General features: G+C 38.7%; 1 protein-coding gene across 11 annotated transcripts in view; it reads right to left on the bottom strand.

Annotated features, from left to right (window-relative positions):
• KLHL32 (kelch like family member 32) overlaps window positions 1-16,595 on the bottom strand; it is a 238,094-nt gene that overhangs the window by 171,444 nt on the left and 50,055 nt on the right. For all 11 annotated transcript variants that reach the window (XM_078447150.2, XM_078447149.2, XM_078447151.2 and 8 more), the window contains one exon: window positions 12,338-12,518. In XM_078447150.2, the coding sequence (XP_078303276.1) occupies window positions 12,338-12,518 (181 nt within the window). The remainder of the gene's footprint in view (window positions 1-12,337; window positions 12,519-16,595) is intronic.

Genomic DNA, 16,595 nt, shown 5'->3' with positions numbered 1-16,595 from the left:
AAAACCAAAATCACAATGTGATGTTAGCTCACACCTGTTAGGATGGCTCTAACCAAAAAGAGAAGATATTAACAAGTGTTAATGTAAATTGTACTGCAACTATGGAAAAGAGTATGGATGTTCCCAAAAAATTAAAAGTAGAATATGATCCAGCAATCCCACTTTGGGGTATATATCTAAAATAAGTGAAATTAGGATCTTGAAGAGATATCTGAACTCCCATGCTCACTGCAGTATTATTTGCAATAGTCATGACATGGAAACAACCTAAGTGTCATTTTATGGATGAATGGATAAAGGAAAAATGGATATAGGGGTGCCTGGATGACTCAGTCGGTTAAGCATCTGACTTCAGCTCATGTCCTGATCTCACAGTTGGTGAGTTCGAGCCCCGTGTAGGGCTCTGTGCTGATAGCTCGGAGAATGGAACCTGCTTCGGATTCTGTGTCTCCCTCTCTCTCTGTTCCCCTCTTGCTCGCACTCCGTCTCTCTCTCTCAAAAATAAATAAAGGTTAAAAACAATTTAAAAAAAAGAAAAAATGGGTATATATGTACATACACACATATACACACGTACATACATATATATATGGAGTATTATTCACCCATGAAAATGAAGGAAATCCTGCCATTTGCAATATGGATGAACTCTGAAGACATTATGCTAAGCGAAATAAATCAGACAGAGGAAGAAAAATACTGTATGATCTCACTTATTTGTGTAATCTTAAAAAGCCAAAATCATAGAAGCAGTAGAATGTTGGTTGCCAGGGGCTAGAGGATGGTGGAAATGAAGAGAGATTGGTTAAAGGATATAAACTTCTAGTTAAAAGATGAGTAAGTTCTGGGAACCTAATGTACAGCACAGTGACTAAGTTAACAATATTGTTAACACATATTGCAGACATGGAAGTTACTAAGAGAGTACATCTTAATATTTCCTCCCCACCCAGCCACCTCCTGCTGCCCCCCACACACAGAGGTAACTATGTGAAGTAATGGATATGTTAACTAACCTTACTGTGGTAACCATTTCACAACACATACCTGTATCAAATTATCACACTGTATACTTTAAACTTACACAATGTTATATGACAATTGTATTTCCATAAAGCTAAATAAGAAACAAAAATTAAAATTAAAATGGAATTGTGTGTATGTGTGTGCACTGTTATTTTCTGCATCAGCACTCCTCAGAGTAGGCTGTCTTCAAACTGTTTCTTATACATCTGACACAAGGTAAGAAATCCCTGCCAGCATACAAATGAACTCATTATTTGCTTCCTTAAGATTTCCTGTGAAAATGCCAGTTGAACTAACACAGTGTTTCATCATGTAGCTGATTTACATTTGGTACCTCATCAGCATGGACAGTTAACAAGCATCCCTCAGAATGGCACTGGTCCACAAACCACAAGTAGCACTTATCAATATTTTTGTATGTTACCCCTTAGATTTTGGCTTCCTTTCCCACACTCTACTGAAATCAACTTCTTAAAGAACAGTGAATTTTTCCGCATCCTCCTTGGTATTCTACAAAATGTATTAATCCTTGAAATTCTTTTCTTTTCTGGCTTTGAATAAAATGTACATGCTGATTATCTTTATATATCTTAGGCTCTTCCTTTTTTGTCCCCTAGGCCATCTGCTCATTCTCTTTCTGCCACTTGAATAAAGGCATTCTTTAGGTCCTAACTACAGATACATTTTTTTCTGCTCTTTTCCCTCCTGCTATGCAATCTCCTATATTCCGGATGTCTCAAACTTCACCTCTTATGCAGAAGCTGCAGTGGTGATGTTTTCTGTATCCCTTTCAACATCCAGCACAAACTTTTTTGTATCTAGTGGATGCTCAGTAAATGCCTATGGAATTGACAAAGTAGCATCTGGAACTATTATCATGCATAGAGTCAATTTGTCCTTACCATATTAAAGAAGCACACTGATTTGTTAAGTAGTAGTAATTATCATACTGAATACAGTAAATAAAATGAAATATTAAGCACTACGTGAAATCAAAGAAAATTAAAATGGAAATCATTAAAAATTTTAAAATAAAAAATATTAGAGGCAAGTCATTTTACAGTTGCATAGAGCAAAATTAATTTATGATCAGAAAAGGAATATAGCAGAAATAAAATGATCCTTATGTTGGATTTTTACCTTTTTCTATTGTCAAAATTCTTCATTTCAAAATCCAATTAAATACTGAAAATAGATAGCTAAACCTGCATATATCTTTTTTTTTAATATGAAATTTATTGTCAAATTGGTTTTCATATAACACCCAGTGCTCATTCCAACAGGTGCCCTCCTCAATACCCATCACCCACCCTCCCCTCCCTCCTACCCCCCATCAACCCTCAGTTTATTCTGTTTTTAAGAGTCTCTTTATGGTTTGGCTCTCTCCCTCTCTAACTTTTTTTTCCTTCCCCTCCCCCATGGTCTTCTGTTAAGTTTCTCAGGATCCACATAAGAGTGAAAACATATGGTATCTGTCTTTCTCTGTATGACTTATTTCACATATCTTCTTAATAGTTTTGCTGATATATCAAAACTCAAATGAAAAACGAAATCATCATATATCTATCATACATCATCATACATGATACAAAAAGCATCACACATCTGAATCACTTCCCCATATTCTTCTTAATCTGCCCATTAGTCTTCTTAAACTTCCTTCAGTTCCCCACGCTCCCTTAGGTTATTCACAATGTCTTCAAAGCTGATAAAACCTCATTCTCTTGCCATACTCTTTATTTCTAACAGATATTGCTTGACTTTTTAATTCTTTTTATAAACAGATTTTATAAAATTAAATATCAAAACAAATAATCCTTTGATGGAAAACAATGATCAGTTTGCCATATAATGCATAACCCAAATGTAGTATAATAATGATATTCTGGTGCCTCTGTGATTGACACATGAAATACACGTTAGGGAAAGAACAGAGCAGCGTGCAAATATGCAAGAATTAGCAATGCTGCTCTTTCAGCATAAGCACCCAATACCCACAGAATTCAGTAGGGCTTGTTCAACCTCAGAGTAATTAATCACAGGACAGGCCAGTGTAAAATGGACTATGGAAAATATGGAACATCATGGGATTTAATTTTAGTGAGATTCATGTACCAATTAAATAGCTGCAGAGTAATGCTTTATAATTTAGGGTAGCAGTAGAGATTTACATGCTTGTAGTAACTATCATAAAAATAAACTAAAAATAATTACTCTATGTATTGAAGGACTTGGAGGTGATTTTACTAGTATTTTTATTCATTTCTTATCTGCAAAGGATGGTTAGTTTTAAGTTACCCCCAGCTAAAATTTAATTTTTGAGAGCCGCACTACTCAGGCTGTGACAATATTCTTGTAAACAAAATGAATGAATCAAAATTAGAGCACTGCACCCAGTGGCTGCTCAGAATGTACACAGAAGAAAGCTGTGGCATGGTAACTGGATAAAAGACAATTGACTATTGAAAGTCCTTTAACATTCAAACAGTACTTGAGGGTTAATAAAGGACACTTATTTTTTATTCTTAATATTATTTTTCAGGCAAAAAGATAATTTACTAGAAGCATAGTTGGGGCTTACAGAACCAATGGGAGCTGAGGAGCAGGCTAGGGATAAAGGCAGGAGGAGGCTGCAGGCTTGGTGGCTGGAAGCAAGATAACTGCCAGTATTATGTCTCTGTTTATCCTTAATGTGATAAACACAATATGTCTTATGTATGAGTTCTGAGAAGCAGAAATGTTAATGAAGAGTCTACAAAACCACCAAACAGGAAACAGCTTGAGCCCAACAATGATCTCATTTATGTGCTTTAACATCAGAAGTGCTATTACCTTCAAGTCCTTACTGGAAACTTGCCTAGGAAATAAGACAAACCAATGTGTCAAACAGATCATACATACAATGGGTGTTCTTAGGGGAAAAGTTCTGAGGAAGGGATTGGTGAGGCCCTACCCACATGACACAGCAAGAAACTGTTCCAGTCAGACTGCAACATGGGAAAAGGAATGCCAAGGGTCTGTGGGGCACCAGGCACTACAGCAGGTGCTGGGATGCAATGATCAGAAAGGCAAAAAAGATACTTGCTCTGCCCTCAAGGGGACCTTCAAGTGCTCACACTCAGCCTTCCCCACTTGCACAGCTTCCTTCAAAATACCTCGTGGCTGCTCTTTCCCAACACCCTCCATGCCTGGAGTCTGGCGGGTGTGGACACCCCCTTGTTCCCACAACCCCTGATCCTCAAGCCAGGGGCCTCATTCATTCCTGAGTCTTTCCTCTCTCTCACCATCTATCGCACCACCCCCCTCAGATTTTACCTGGTGTGTCCCAGCTATTCTACCTCCAGCAAACACTCCTCATAGGTCTTCTTCTCTCCCCCATCTGCTCCTTGTGTAGGTCAGGACTTCATCCGCTCTTACTTAACCACTCCCCATGCCTCATGGGTCAGTTATTTCAATTTAAGCCTCCTTTCCCTTATTTTTAAAATGGAGATGATGATGATGATGATGATGATGATGATAGTAATACCCATCTTATAGGTGTCTTTAGAGGATAAAATGAGTTGATACACATAAAGCACTTACAATAACTGCCTGTAGTACAGTAAATACTCAATTAATGGTAGTTATGATTATTGTTATTACTGACTGAGAATGCCAGAGAGAGGAAGAGGGGAAAAAAAGCCTCAAGCCCCAAAACATCATACCAAACTTCTAATACTAATTACACATACTGAAGTTATTTGTTCTCTCCTACCAGACCATAAATTTATTCTGTCTAGAAAATAGCAGGAATATAACAAATGCTTATTGAATTTGGAAAACATTTATTTCTAATTATATATCATATACTCTTTTAATAGTCTTTTATGCCATTTTAATCAAATAGTGACTGGAGAATTTGATTATAAAATACATGGAACATAGTTTTGTTTTGTTTTTTTTTTTAAATCATGGCTTTATCCTTTTCTCTTAAAACTACAAATTAGATAGGCAGAGCATACTCAGGCTCTAATGGAAAATGATGCTCAAATATTTAAGTTTCCAAAATGTCATATTTGAATCACTTTACCATCACATATGTGAAGCTATGTTAGACAGTCAAGACATCTGCTTCCTTGGCCAGAAAGTGTAGGCGTTCATGGAGATTGAAGCTGCAGATAGCAAATGTTAAACAACAGCCTCCAGAAGCTGCAGGGTGGCCGACAGCCCAGGGCTGCCCACACTGGGGCTCTGCAACTTTTGTGTCCCCAGTCAGAGTGGGGTGCCACAGGGAGGAGGGTAAGGGGCTGACTCTTCCCACCTCTCTCACATACACACACACTCTAGATCACAAGACCCTAATTTTCTCCTGCTACCTCTGGTTCAATACTTCCTCATTCGACTTTGTTCAACAGCTCTTTGATGGACTTGATTAGCCCTCAGCTAATCACAGTCCTTCTGGGGAAAGCTCCTAGTGAAAGAGGCTGCAACACATGATATATAATCTTAAATTCCTTTTAAAGGAATTTTCCAGCTTTGAGATATAATTAACATTAACACTGTGTAAGTTTAAGGCATACAACGTGATGATTTAATACACACATATATCACAAAATGATTACCACAATAAGGTTAGTTAATACATGCATCACTTCACAGTTACCTTTTCCTGTGTGTGTGTGTGTGTGTGTGTGTGTGTGTGTGTGTGTAGTAAGGACTTGTAAGATCTAGTCTTTCAGCAACTTTCAAGTCTGTGATACAATATTGTTAACTGTAGTCACCACGCGGTAACTAGATCCCCAGAGCTTATTCATCTCATAACTGGAAATGTACACCCTTTGCCAACATATCCCCATTTCACCCCCACTGCCCAGTCCCTGGAAACCACCATTCTACCTTCTGTTTCTGTAAGTGAGATCATACAATATTTGTTTTTCTCTACATGACTTATTTCACTTAGCTTAATGCTCTCATGGTTCATCCATGTTGTTACAAATAACAGGATTTCCCTCTTTCTCATGGGTACACACACACACACCCCACATTTTCTTTATCCATTAATCTGTGGACAGACACTTAGGTTGTTTCCATATCTTGGCTATTATGAATAATGCTGCAATGAACATGGGAAATATATCTTCAAGATCCTGATTTCATTTATGTTCACTATATAACCAGATGTGGGATTATTGGACAATATGGTAGTTCAATTTTTTTAATTTTTTGAGGAACCTCCAGAGGTGCCTGGGTGGCTCAATTGGTTAAGTGTCCACCTTCGGCTCAGGTCATGACCTCACAGTTCATGAGTTTGGGCCCCAAACTTTGGATCCTCTGTCCCCCTTTCTTTCTGCCCCTTCCCCGCTCTCTCTGTCTCTCTGTCTCTCTCTCTCACACACGCAAAAATAAATAAACTCATTTTAATTTTTTGAGGAACCTCCATATTGTTTTCTGTAGTAGCTACGCCAATTTACATTCCTACCAGCAGTGCAGAAGTGTTCCCTTTTCTCCACATCCTTGCCAACACTTGTTATTTCATGCCTTGTTAACAGCCATCCTAACAGGTGTGAGGTGATATCTCATTGTGGTTTTGATTTGCATTTTCCTGATGATGAGTGATGCTGAGCTTACACCTGCTCATGCTCATGTACCTGTTGGCCATTTGTTCATCTTCTTTGGAAAAATATCTATTCAGATCCTTTGCCCATTTCTTAATCATAGTATTTATTTATTTATTTTTATTTTTATTTTTACTTATTTTTTTACTACTGAGTCGCATGAGTTCCTTATATATATTGGCTATTAATGCCTTAACAGATAGATGTGTATATTTTCTCCCCATTCCATAGGCTGTCCTTTCATTCTCTTGATCTTTAATTCCTTGAGAGAGAAAATCTACAGTTCTAAGGTTTCAGAAAAATGGGGCCTTGAATATGAATTTAGGGAGGTGAAGAGGGTAGACAGGATAAGACTTCATGAAAGACTTCACACTTGTTGGTTGTGATAAACTTTGGAAGACAGGGTAAAGTAAGAGGTGAGTAGAAGGCTGGGGTGGAAAGATTGGCAAGGCTGGAAAGTGGAAAGGTGTAATGGAGTATGTTTGCAACGTCAGATGGACAGATGGGAGGACAAAGACGAAGATGGAAGATAACAGCACAGCATGAAGGCACACTCCAGGAGTCTGGCAAATGTGCAAGTGAGGAGCTCTGGAGGACCTGAGCAGGGGAGCGAGAGCTAACCACGCAGTCATCTGCACAATGGTTTATGAAGGGACAGCTGGTAGAGGAGAAAAGTTGGATAGAACTAGAATGTTCTAAGCAAGCAGCAAGGAGGGGTCAGATTCAGAAAATTAAAAGATGTGAAAGGATAGAACCAAAAAGTCATTCTGACCCCTTAAAAGGTGAGTGAGCCTACAACTAGGTGAGCCCAATGATTAACTCTTATCTCTTCCCGCAAGTAGCTAGGCAGAACATGACCGGGTTGAACAGCTAATGCTCACAGAACATCTACTGTGTTTCAGATACAGTGCTTAGTACATTCTTTACCTTATCTTATTTAAATCTCTATATTAAGCCATTCTGAGAGTTGTGCTTTATGATTGCCAATTTACAGATGAAAAAACACAGGTTCACAGGAGTAAGATGACTCACCTATGCTCAGAGAATAGACAGCAAAGAGGATGAACATCCCAACAAATATTAATTAGAATAGCACCTATTTTCTGAGCACTCTGGGAAACAACGGTGGACAGAGAGACACAGTCCCTGCCGCTGTATTCAAACTCAGCCCTGACTCCTAAGCTCTTCCCTTTCTTCCTTCCACCACCGATTTACACTCAGAAAAGACGTCCCTAGTCTGACTCAGTTATAGCATTTGACTACTGCCATGTTGTACCTACACTGCTGTTATTAAACCTAATTTTTATTTTTTGAAATAATTTTACTACTTGACTGAAGAATGTTTTCACTTTTTTTTTAATGTTGATAATCACAGGAAGCTATAGTACTTTGTGCTCAACTGCTCATTATTTACATTTTAAGCGACAAGAGCTGATACCAACTCTCAGATCAATGTAAAGGAGCAGTTTACATCAAAACTTGGGCCTTCGCACTCTTACGGTACTGCCATTCCTGAATCAAAACAATTACTTTAGAGTCAAATAATCTTCCAGATGTCGAAGTGCAAAGTACCACAGTCTAATTTATATCAAAGTACTTAATTAACTTGAACAGATGACACTAGAAAGAAAAATCCACCGATAATTTGCATATCTTTTGTCTTCAGGATATTAAGAATTGAAATATACATGGAATTCTGTGATAATTAGAAGACATTTCCTCATTCACTTAATAAATATTTATTGTGTACTAAGCCTGAGGCAACATTATAAAAGTGAGAGACACAGAAATTTTTATAGCAGGAAGACTGTTTCCAGGTGTTTCACTGTGGTACAGCATAAGACACAGGGAACAGAAACATAATTCTAGTTTAGGGCATGTGGTTGTTGGAAGACAATTCTGCATGATTCTCTTGTATTTATGCATGTATTGTGAGTGAGGCACAGACTGTCCTTTGTTCTGAACTTTCTTTCCAAGGATGTTTCTATAGCAAACAGCTTTGGGATGACACACTGGTGTCTCTCTTTGGAATAAAGGGCAGTTTTGCTTGCAATCCTGGAAGACACAGTGTCTCTTCACAGAGCAAAGGATAGGCATGCTTCCTGTCTAGAATAATAATTTGTCCCTCCAGAACAAAAACCAGACATGTTTCCTACCCATTATAAAAGATTTGGGTTGCCTGAACTCAACAATCCTCTCTGATAAATGTAGCTCATTTTGTGCGTGGTAACGGAAGCTGGCCCTCTTCATGTCACCTGCGAGAACTGAGGCTCAGGGAATATGTGCAAATACGCTAAGACTCACAGACTGTGGTTGCTAGGAGTGTTAAACTGTCCTTTGTCTCTAACTTTGGAGTCTTGTGCCTTCTACCAGCATCTAGTCATAGGCTATCTTACTGGCTTACAAGTATGGTAAAATCTCGGTCTTGACAGTTCTTGATAGCAGACAGTTGCAAAAATGGCAATAAATTCATTCCCTTCCTGCATCTATGCCCTTTGGTATATACTCTCTTACATTGATTCTGGGCTTGGCCATGGGACTTCCTTGGCCAATGGGACATCAGAAAACATGACACAAAGAGAAAGACTGAAAAGTACCTATACATTGAGACTTACCCTCGTGCCATTTTTAGAACTTAGTTGTCATGTGAAAAAGCCCAGGCTAGCCTATTTGTGTGAAATACATGCCCATTGTCCCCTAAAACCCCAGCCAAGAGCCTCATAATCACCAGACCTACCAACAAGGCCAATTTAGGTCATCCAGCCTCTAGTCAACAGTCCAGTTAACTGCTGATGTGAGAATGAATCCACCATTGATTATTAGAGCTGACAGACGAGAGGAACTATTCAGCTTCTAGGTTTGGGGGGTCACAAAAGCTAACAAAAGAGGCAGAGTACAACGCAAAAACTACCTCTAGTATTTTATCTATATTACAAATTCCATGGAGCTCGGTCTACCTCTGGTTAAACATTGTAACTCCAGCACTCAACACTGTGCCTAGAAAAGAGTTAAAAGTGCCAACTGTTCCAGCTTTGTTTTGGTTTTTCCATCTGAACGCTGACTACAAAAGTCACTTAACTTTCATCTCACAAGCAGGTTGTGAGCTTAAAGGAACAGTGTATGATTCTAGCAGGTCACATGAATGAAGGAAAAAAGCACAACTTCTTGTACTCAAGGAAACATGCTCCAGTGCGTGAAAATCAGCTCTTCTACCTAATATCTGGCAATCCTCGGGTGGGTTATTTAAACATACCGCACTTTGGTTTTCTTATCTGCACCACGGGAATAATGAAACTTTCTTCACGAGCTTTGTAACACAGGTATTATAAAGGAGGCACTCTCCGTGTAACCTACCAGAGTATCAGGGGCGTTGTGGTAAGAGATGAAAGACTGGGAGTAGCAGCAAACACTGTTCAAAGCCAATAAGTAGCATGCACTTGCTCACACGCTTTCTCTCTTACACACACACACATACACACACACACACACACACACACACGCAATCAAACCGTCTCCCAAAATTAAATTAAAAAGCCAACCAGCAGAGACCTAAGAGAAGAGAAGCTAAGTAATAGGAGGGGCTAAATTATGGTCTAAAGGAAGACAAAACTTACTACATTATATTATTATATAATGTGCACATGCTATATATATATTTTTTAAGTTTATTTATTTATTTTGAGAAAGACAGAGAAAGTGTGAGCAGGGAGGGGCAGAACGAGAGAGACAAAGAATCCCAAGCAGTCTCCACACTATCAGCATGGAGCCCTATGTGGACTCACGAACCACAAGATTACGACCTGAGCTGAAACCAAGAGTTGGACGCTTAACTGACTGAGCCATCCAGGAGCCCCACCCCCACTTTTTTTTATTTTTTATTTTTTGAGAGAGAGCGTGAGTGAGCAAGGGGCAGAGAGAAAAAGAGAGAGAGTCCCATGAGGGGCAGAGAGAGTGGGAGAGAGAGAGGAATCAAGAGAGAATCTTGAAGTGGGGATTGAGCCCACCCAATGTGGTGATCAAGCTCACAAATCCTGAGACTGTGACCTGAGCCAAAGTCAGATGCTTAACTGACTGAGCCACCCAGGGGCCCCACGTCTATGTATTATATAGAACAACCCAAAATATGTTGTTTGAAAAGCTCCCTGAATAATATAGCCTTTCTGGAAGATTAATGCCTGATGTGTCAGTGTATAAAATGGAACTAAAAGGTCACTTTTCAGATATTCTGCTTCATTTCTACAGTTGAGAATTATTCCTTCTTTTAATTTATAGACATTTCAAGTATTTCCCTCTAGATCCTCTATATTACTGGGTTTCATCATATTTAAAACACTTTTTAAAAAAGACTTTCTTTTATGATTTGGCATTTTTGAAAATTTTTTTACTTGCTAGTTGGCAACTGAGTGCAGTTGATATTCTCTTAAACATTAAAACCAAGATTATGAAAATAAAATAAAATAAAAACAAAAAAAAATAAAACCAAGATTATGACTGGAATTATACAAATAAAACCAACAACAACAAAAAAATAAATAAATAAATAAAATAAAACCAACAAATTGCCCATGGGCCTAAGTTGGTTTCTATAACACTTTGAGACCTTGGCAAGAGAAACCAAAAAAATTCACAATTAATTTCTATTCTCATTTATATGAGATATGCATACAAAGTCCTTTTTCTACCATTTAAATCATAGGAAGTACTAAATAAATGGCATTTAGTTAGCTATAACCATACTGCATATTTTAATCTTCAAAAAAGCAATAAACATAAATTGACATGGATACAGCAAGAAAGTACAATGCTAAGTAAAATAAGTCAGTCAGGGAAAGACAATACTATATGATTTAACTCATATGGGGAATATAAGAAACAAAACAATCAATCATGGTTGGGGGGGTTGCAGAGAGAGAGACACACACACAAACTAAGAAACAGACTCTTAACTACAGAGTGCAAACTGATGGTTACCAGAGGGGAGGTGGGTGGCGGGCGGGGGAGGAGTTAAACAGGTGATAGGGATTAAGGAGCATACTTGTGATGAGCACTGGGTAATGTATGGAAGTGCCGAATCACTATATTATACACCTGAAACTAGTATTACACTGTATGTTAATTATACTGGAAATAAATAAAATAAAATAAAATAAAGCAACAAACATACCACTGTATCTCATAAGCAACTGAAAATTGCACCCTAAAGTTCTACTAAACAAGACCACATGCCTTCAGCAACACACACTTAACAACCATAAACGTCCATTAGGCCAATTGTATCTCTGTCTCTGGAGCCAACAGTTGGAAAGCATGAAGACAAGAACATGCATAGAAAAAAAAAAAAACAACAGAAACGCTACATAGATTTACGAGCACTTTAAATTTTAACAAACTGTTTTACAGACTGTCCTTCTGATCCTGGATCTAGATACATCCTATCCCCCAGTTGACACTGCATTATGGCGCACTGTAATGTCACACTGCCTTATGGTGGTAAAGTATCAAATACCCCTCAGTTCAGAAGCAAAAGAGAGATCTGCTCTCCGCTAGAGGAACATCCAGATGACCAAGCCAGGGAGGATCCCACTGCAACCCCAATCTTATTCTGCTCAGGAAAGGTCCCCAACATTCACAACTCTGGTGACCGTCATCTGACTGATGGATGCAGGACACTTCAGGAAACTTTGTCATCCTCCGTTTAACAAACTACCCCAACTTACCCGGAAATAGTCACTGCATGCTGCTAGGACTGCCTTGTGAGCATGGAATTTCTGTTCCTCAGCAATCAGGGTGACGTCACAGAGGATGCCGTCACTTCTCTGTTGATTCAGCGCTGCCAAGACGCTATCATTGTGAGATTCCGAGTGGCAGAGCCTCTGGCCTGTCAGCATTTCTTGAATACTACAAAAGAGAGCAATCGTGTCAACATGCTTCCTCCCACCAGCCCCTGCTGTCCCTGGTGCCCCCTCACTCCTTCAGCACCTGTGTAGGGAGCGCAGATCGCAGCACACTACAAGAATGTGACCTTTGTGATTCTGTTTCCCTCCTCTCTACTATTCCCCTGCTCTCCTTTTCTCTAATTTTCTCTTTTCCTCACCCCCTCAGGGTATCTTTCTCTTTCCTACCAGTGCTTCTCTTTCTGGATTTGTGTTTTTGTGTGTGTCCATCTGTCTGTGTATGGTCCATGTCTGTGGACCAGTGAGCCTCTGATTCTGGCCTCTGTCCCCTCAATACATGTACATCTCTGAGTGCAAAGCTTTCTCTGGATGTGTATCTGTATGTGTGTATATATGGGACTCTCTCCCCTCTATGACCCCCTTCCTAAGTCTCTGATTCCTTCTCTAGTTCTGTACCACTATGTGGGGGTGGTGCAAGCTCAGAACATGATCACCACCATGCACTGATCTAGCACAGAATCCACGGGACCTAAAAGACTCACCAGAGATACGGGAAGTTACTAAGTCTCCCCAGAGGTCACAATACTACAATAATAAATAAAACAAAACTGACTAAATGTTGATTAGAGAAAAAGGGGCTGCCACTGACTATCTCACGTAAAAAGCAATGAATAAACAATAGCAGATGATTATTAAACTTGGGAAATCATGTATCATGGGGGAACATCAAAAAAAATGTCATCGTAAATGAAAAACATCTAAGGCTGAAAGTAAAATATATCTGTATTATCAGCCTTCAAACTCTGTATGTGGTCACTGTACTAGACTTAGAAATGACCATACAGTTTTATTTGCTGTTCTATTTTTTGAAACTGTTATATTTACTCATTGTGAAACTTAGCCCTTCACTCCTTACCCCATTTTAAAATATTCATCCTATGTCCTTTAGGACTCCTAGGTGTGGGGTGCCTGGGTGGCTCAGTTGGTTGAGCCTCTGACTTCGGCTCAAGTCATGATCTCATGGTTTGTGAGTTTGAGCCCCACGTCGGGCCCTGTGCTGACACCTCAGAGCCTGAACCCTGCTTCAGATTCTTTGTCTCCCTCTTTCTCTGCTCTTCTCATGCTTGTGCCTTCTCTCTTTCTGTCTCTCTCTCAAAAATAAACAACAACAACAAAAAAACTCCTAAGTGAAACCCCAGACCTTCCCAAAATAATGTAGAAGTAAGGCCATACATTGACTGTGTAGATAGCTCTGAACAATTCCAGCCTACATCTATGAATACAGTCTCCACAGTGCTCTAAAATCTCAGAACTAACATCAGACCAGGATTGGTGAGCGGCACCAGTCACAAGTTACTCCCAGAATGAGAACAAGGGCCATCGAGCCCTGTTTCTGGCCTTCGGACTCCTCTTGAAGCTGAGTGAAGATACCATGGGGATGACTGAGGATCGTCTCTCCTATCCTGACAACTGCTGCATCCAATTCTCCCCTCTGAATGTGAAAGAACCGCTCAGGGAAGCTGGGGAGTCGCCACTGGCCTGGTCTGCATGCTTAGTTTATTTAACAAAGCTCTGTCCAGACTGTGGTGCCAGTTGGCTTGTAAACCGCAGTTCGACACAGACTGTTCCACTTTAAGGTGAAACAAATGCTTCCTATGAAATGCAGAGAACAGCCTATAAGTTTTATTGGACATTTCTGACTGGGGAGCCTCAGAAATGTCAGAACTACTGAAAGAAAAAAAAAAAACTTGACAGGAGGTGATGATATAGGAAGTTCTTGTGGGAAGGTGGGAAGATTATTTTCAGTTGGAATGCAGCAGTGAGTTTTGAAATGGTTACTGTCATCGAATATTCATCTAGCAGCTCTAGCTATCCACAGACATTTAAAATCAGTAACTTAAAACCACATTCAGAAGCATAAGTAACTTTTAACACAAATTTCTATGCAAAGCCTAGAATGGAGATGAATTAGCATTACTCAATTAAAGAAATGAGGAAATAGTAAAGGAAATATTACATCAGCTAAAGTAAAGCTTTAGGATAATTTTTGAAAAATCTTTCCTAAAAGGATGACATTTTTATATATTTTACAGTCTTCCTATGTTCCATGAATTATTCTTAGTGATTTATAATTATCAATTCACTTAATCATCATCACAACCCTATGAGGCAGGCATTATTATCTCTATTCTACAGATGACAAAACCAAAGGTCCAAGATCATGCATTTTGAGCACCTATCGCCAAGAACACAATACTGTAATTCAGCCTCCTGCTTAAAAAACAAGATAAAGACAAAACAAAACAAAATGGCAAGCTGTGAAAAAGATCTAAAAAATCTCTGTCGCAGGGGTAAAAGGTCACAAAGTCTATACTAACTTTGTATTTATATTATGCATAGTTATCTCAAAATCAAAGCTGCCTTTTAAAAAGAATACACATGAAGATAATAACAGGAAATAGTTGTAAGAAATATCTAAAATCAGTCTTCAAAAATATTTATCTTTGTACTGCAACTAAGATAAGTTTGGAGATAGAAAAACAGATTCCAATTATTACTTATTTGAAATACTCATAGACAACTTATTAGATACACTCATTTCTCCCTTTTAATATCACTTTAAATGCTAAATAAATATATTTTAAAATTTCATTTGTAGAACAGTAGAATATGTTAAAATAATTGCCTTCAAGTGTTTCCTTATTCATTTCCCAAATATAGTGCCACAATTTATGTCCTTATTATCAAGACTGAATCAGTATTTGCATTTCAGATATCTATTGACAGTGAATACATCTTGCCAGGGAAAGAGCAGCTGTAAACTGAAATTTGGCAAAAGATAAAGGGCTCAGCTCTGAAACAATGGTGATGCTGCATAATTTCACAGGATCATTCAGCTGGGCTTGAAATATTCAAGCTTAAAGAAAACAACATGCTAAATATTTAAGGCAACACTTGGCACAAGATTCCAAATATTTTGGAACCAATATGTTAGGAATCTTTAAAAGCAGAAACAAATACTCCAACATTTGGCAAGAAATAAAGGCCTATTAATCAACAAGTCTTTATTGTATTCTGAAAGTAACTTCCCACTCAACTCTCAGATATAAACCTGCAAGAGACTTCAACCCTCTAAATGTTAAGGCCTGTGTGGCCACAGAACACAGCTGGAAAGAGGCAAGCCCATCTGATGAAGTCAATAATCATAAACAAGGAAGGGGGTGAACCAGAGACCATTAAGTACCATGTCTGAATTAAGATGGGGAGCAGATACATGCTTGCAAATGGCTGCACTGACATCTATAATTTATATCAAATTGGCACACTAAGCTTCCCAACAATGTCCCTCTGTTATGTGGGAAACAATGAAGAAGGAAGGAATAGAATATTCCCAAAACTTCCTAAATTACTGGAAAAAAAAAACACATAAAACATGAGGCACATTTGCCAAGGGTATACAGATTTGAGTGTCATCCTAAAATTGGGAAAGGTCGACTGTGGAAGCAATGTTGCCACCTTAAAACTTACAGGTAAGAGCAGAAGGTGACCTGGCTTCCCCAGGGCAACCCCAAAAGTCTTTCCTCTGAGGGATCCCCTAAAACTACACTGTCCAATACAATAGCCACGAGCTACAGGTGGTTACTAACCACTGGAAATGTGGGTAGTCCAAACTGAGATGTGTTGTGAGTGTAAAATGCTCTCAATGTCAGACGTAGTATGAAAAAAGAATGCAAAATATCTCATTAGTATTTTTATATTAATTACATATCGAAATAATAATATTTGGGGTATACTGATTAAAAATAAACTAGTTAAATTTATTTTACCTGTTTCTTTTTATTTCTGTTAAAAGTAACTACTTGAAAATTTTAATTATAAATATGGTTCGCAACATGGTTCTATTGGACGGTGTACAAGTTCCTAGGGGACATGTCCCTCCTTCCTTTCCACCTGAGCTCCATAAGCTCTACAGGGCACAGCCTCTGTGGGTACAACATGGGAAGCCCCCACTCTCGAAGCAGCAGACTGCGTTTTAGTGATGACAGGATGCAACCATTTGACCATATGTCAGCATTCAGTA

Source organism: Panthera onca, chromosome B2 (assembly GCF_046562875.1).
Source record: "Panthera onca isolate mPanOnc1 chromosome B2, mPanOnc1 haplotype 2, whole genome shotgun sequence".
NCBI lineage: Eukaryota > Metazoa > Chordata > Mammalia > Carnivora > Felidae > Panthera > Panthera onca.
Note: the sequence above shows the minus strand (reverse complement) of the source record. Positions and strands in the feature narration are given on the sequence as shown.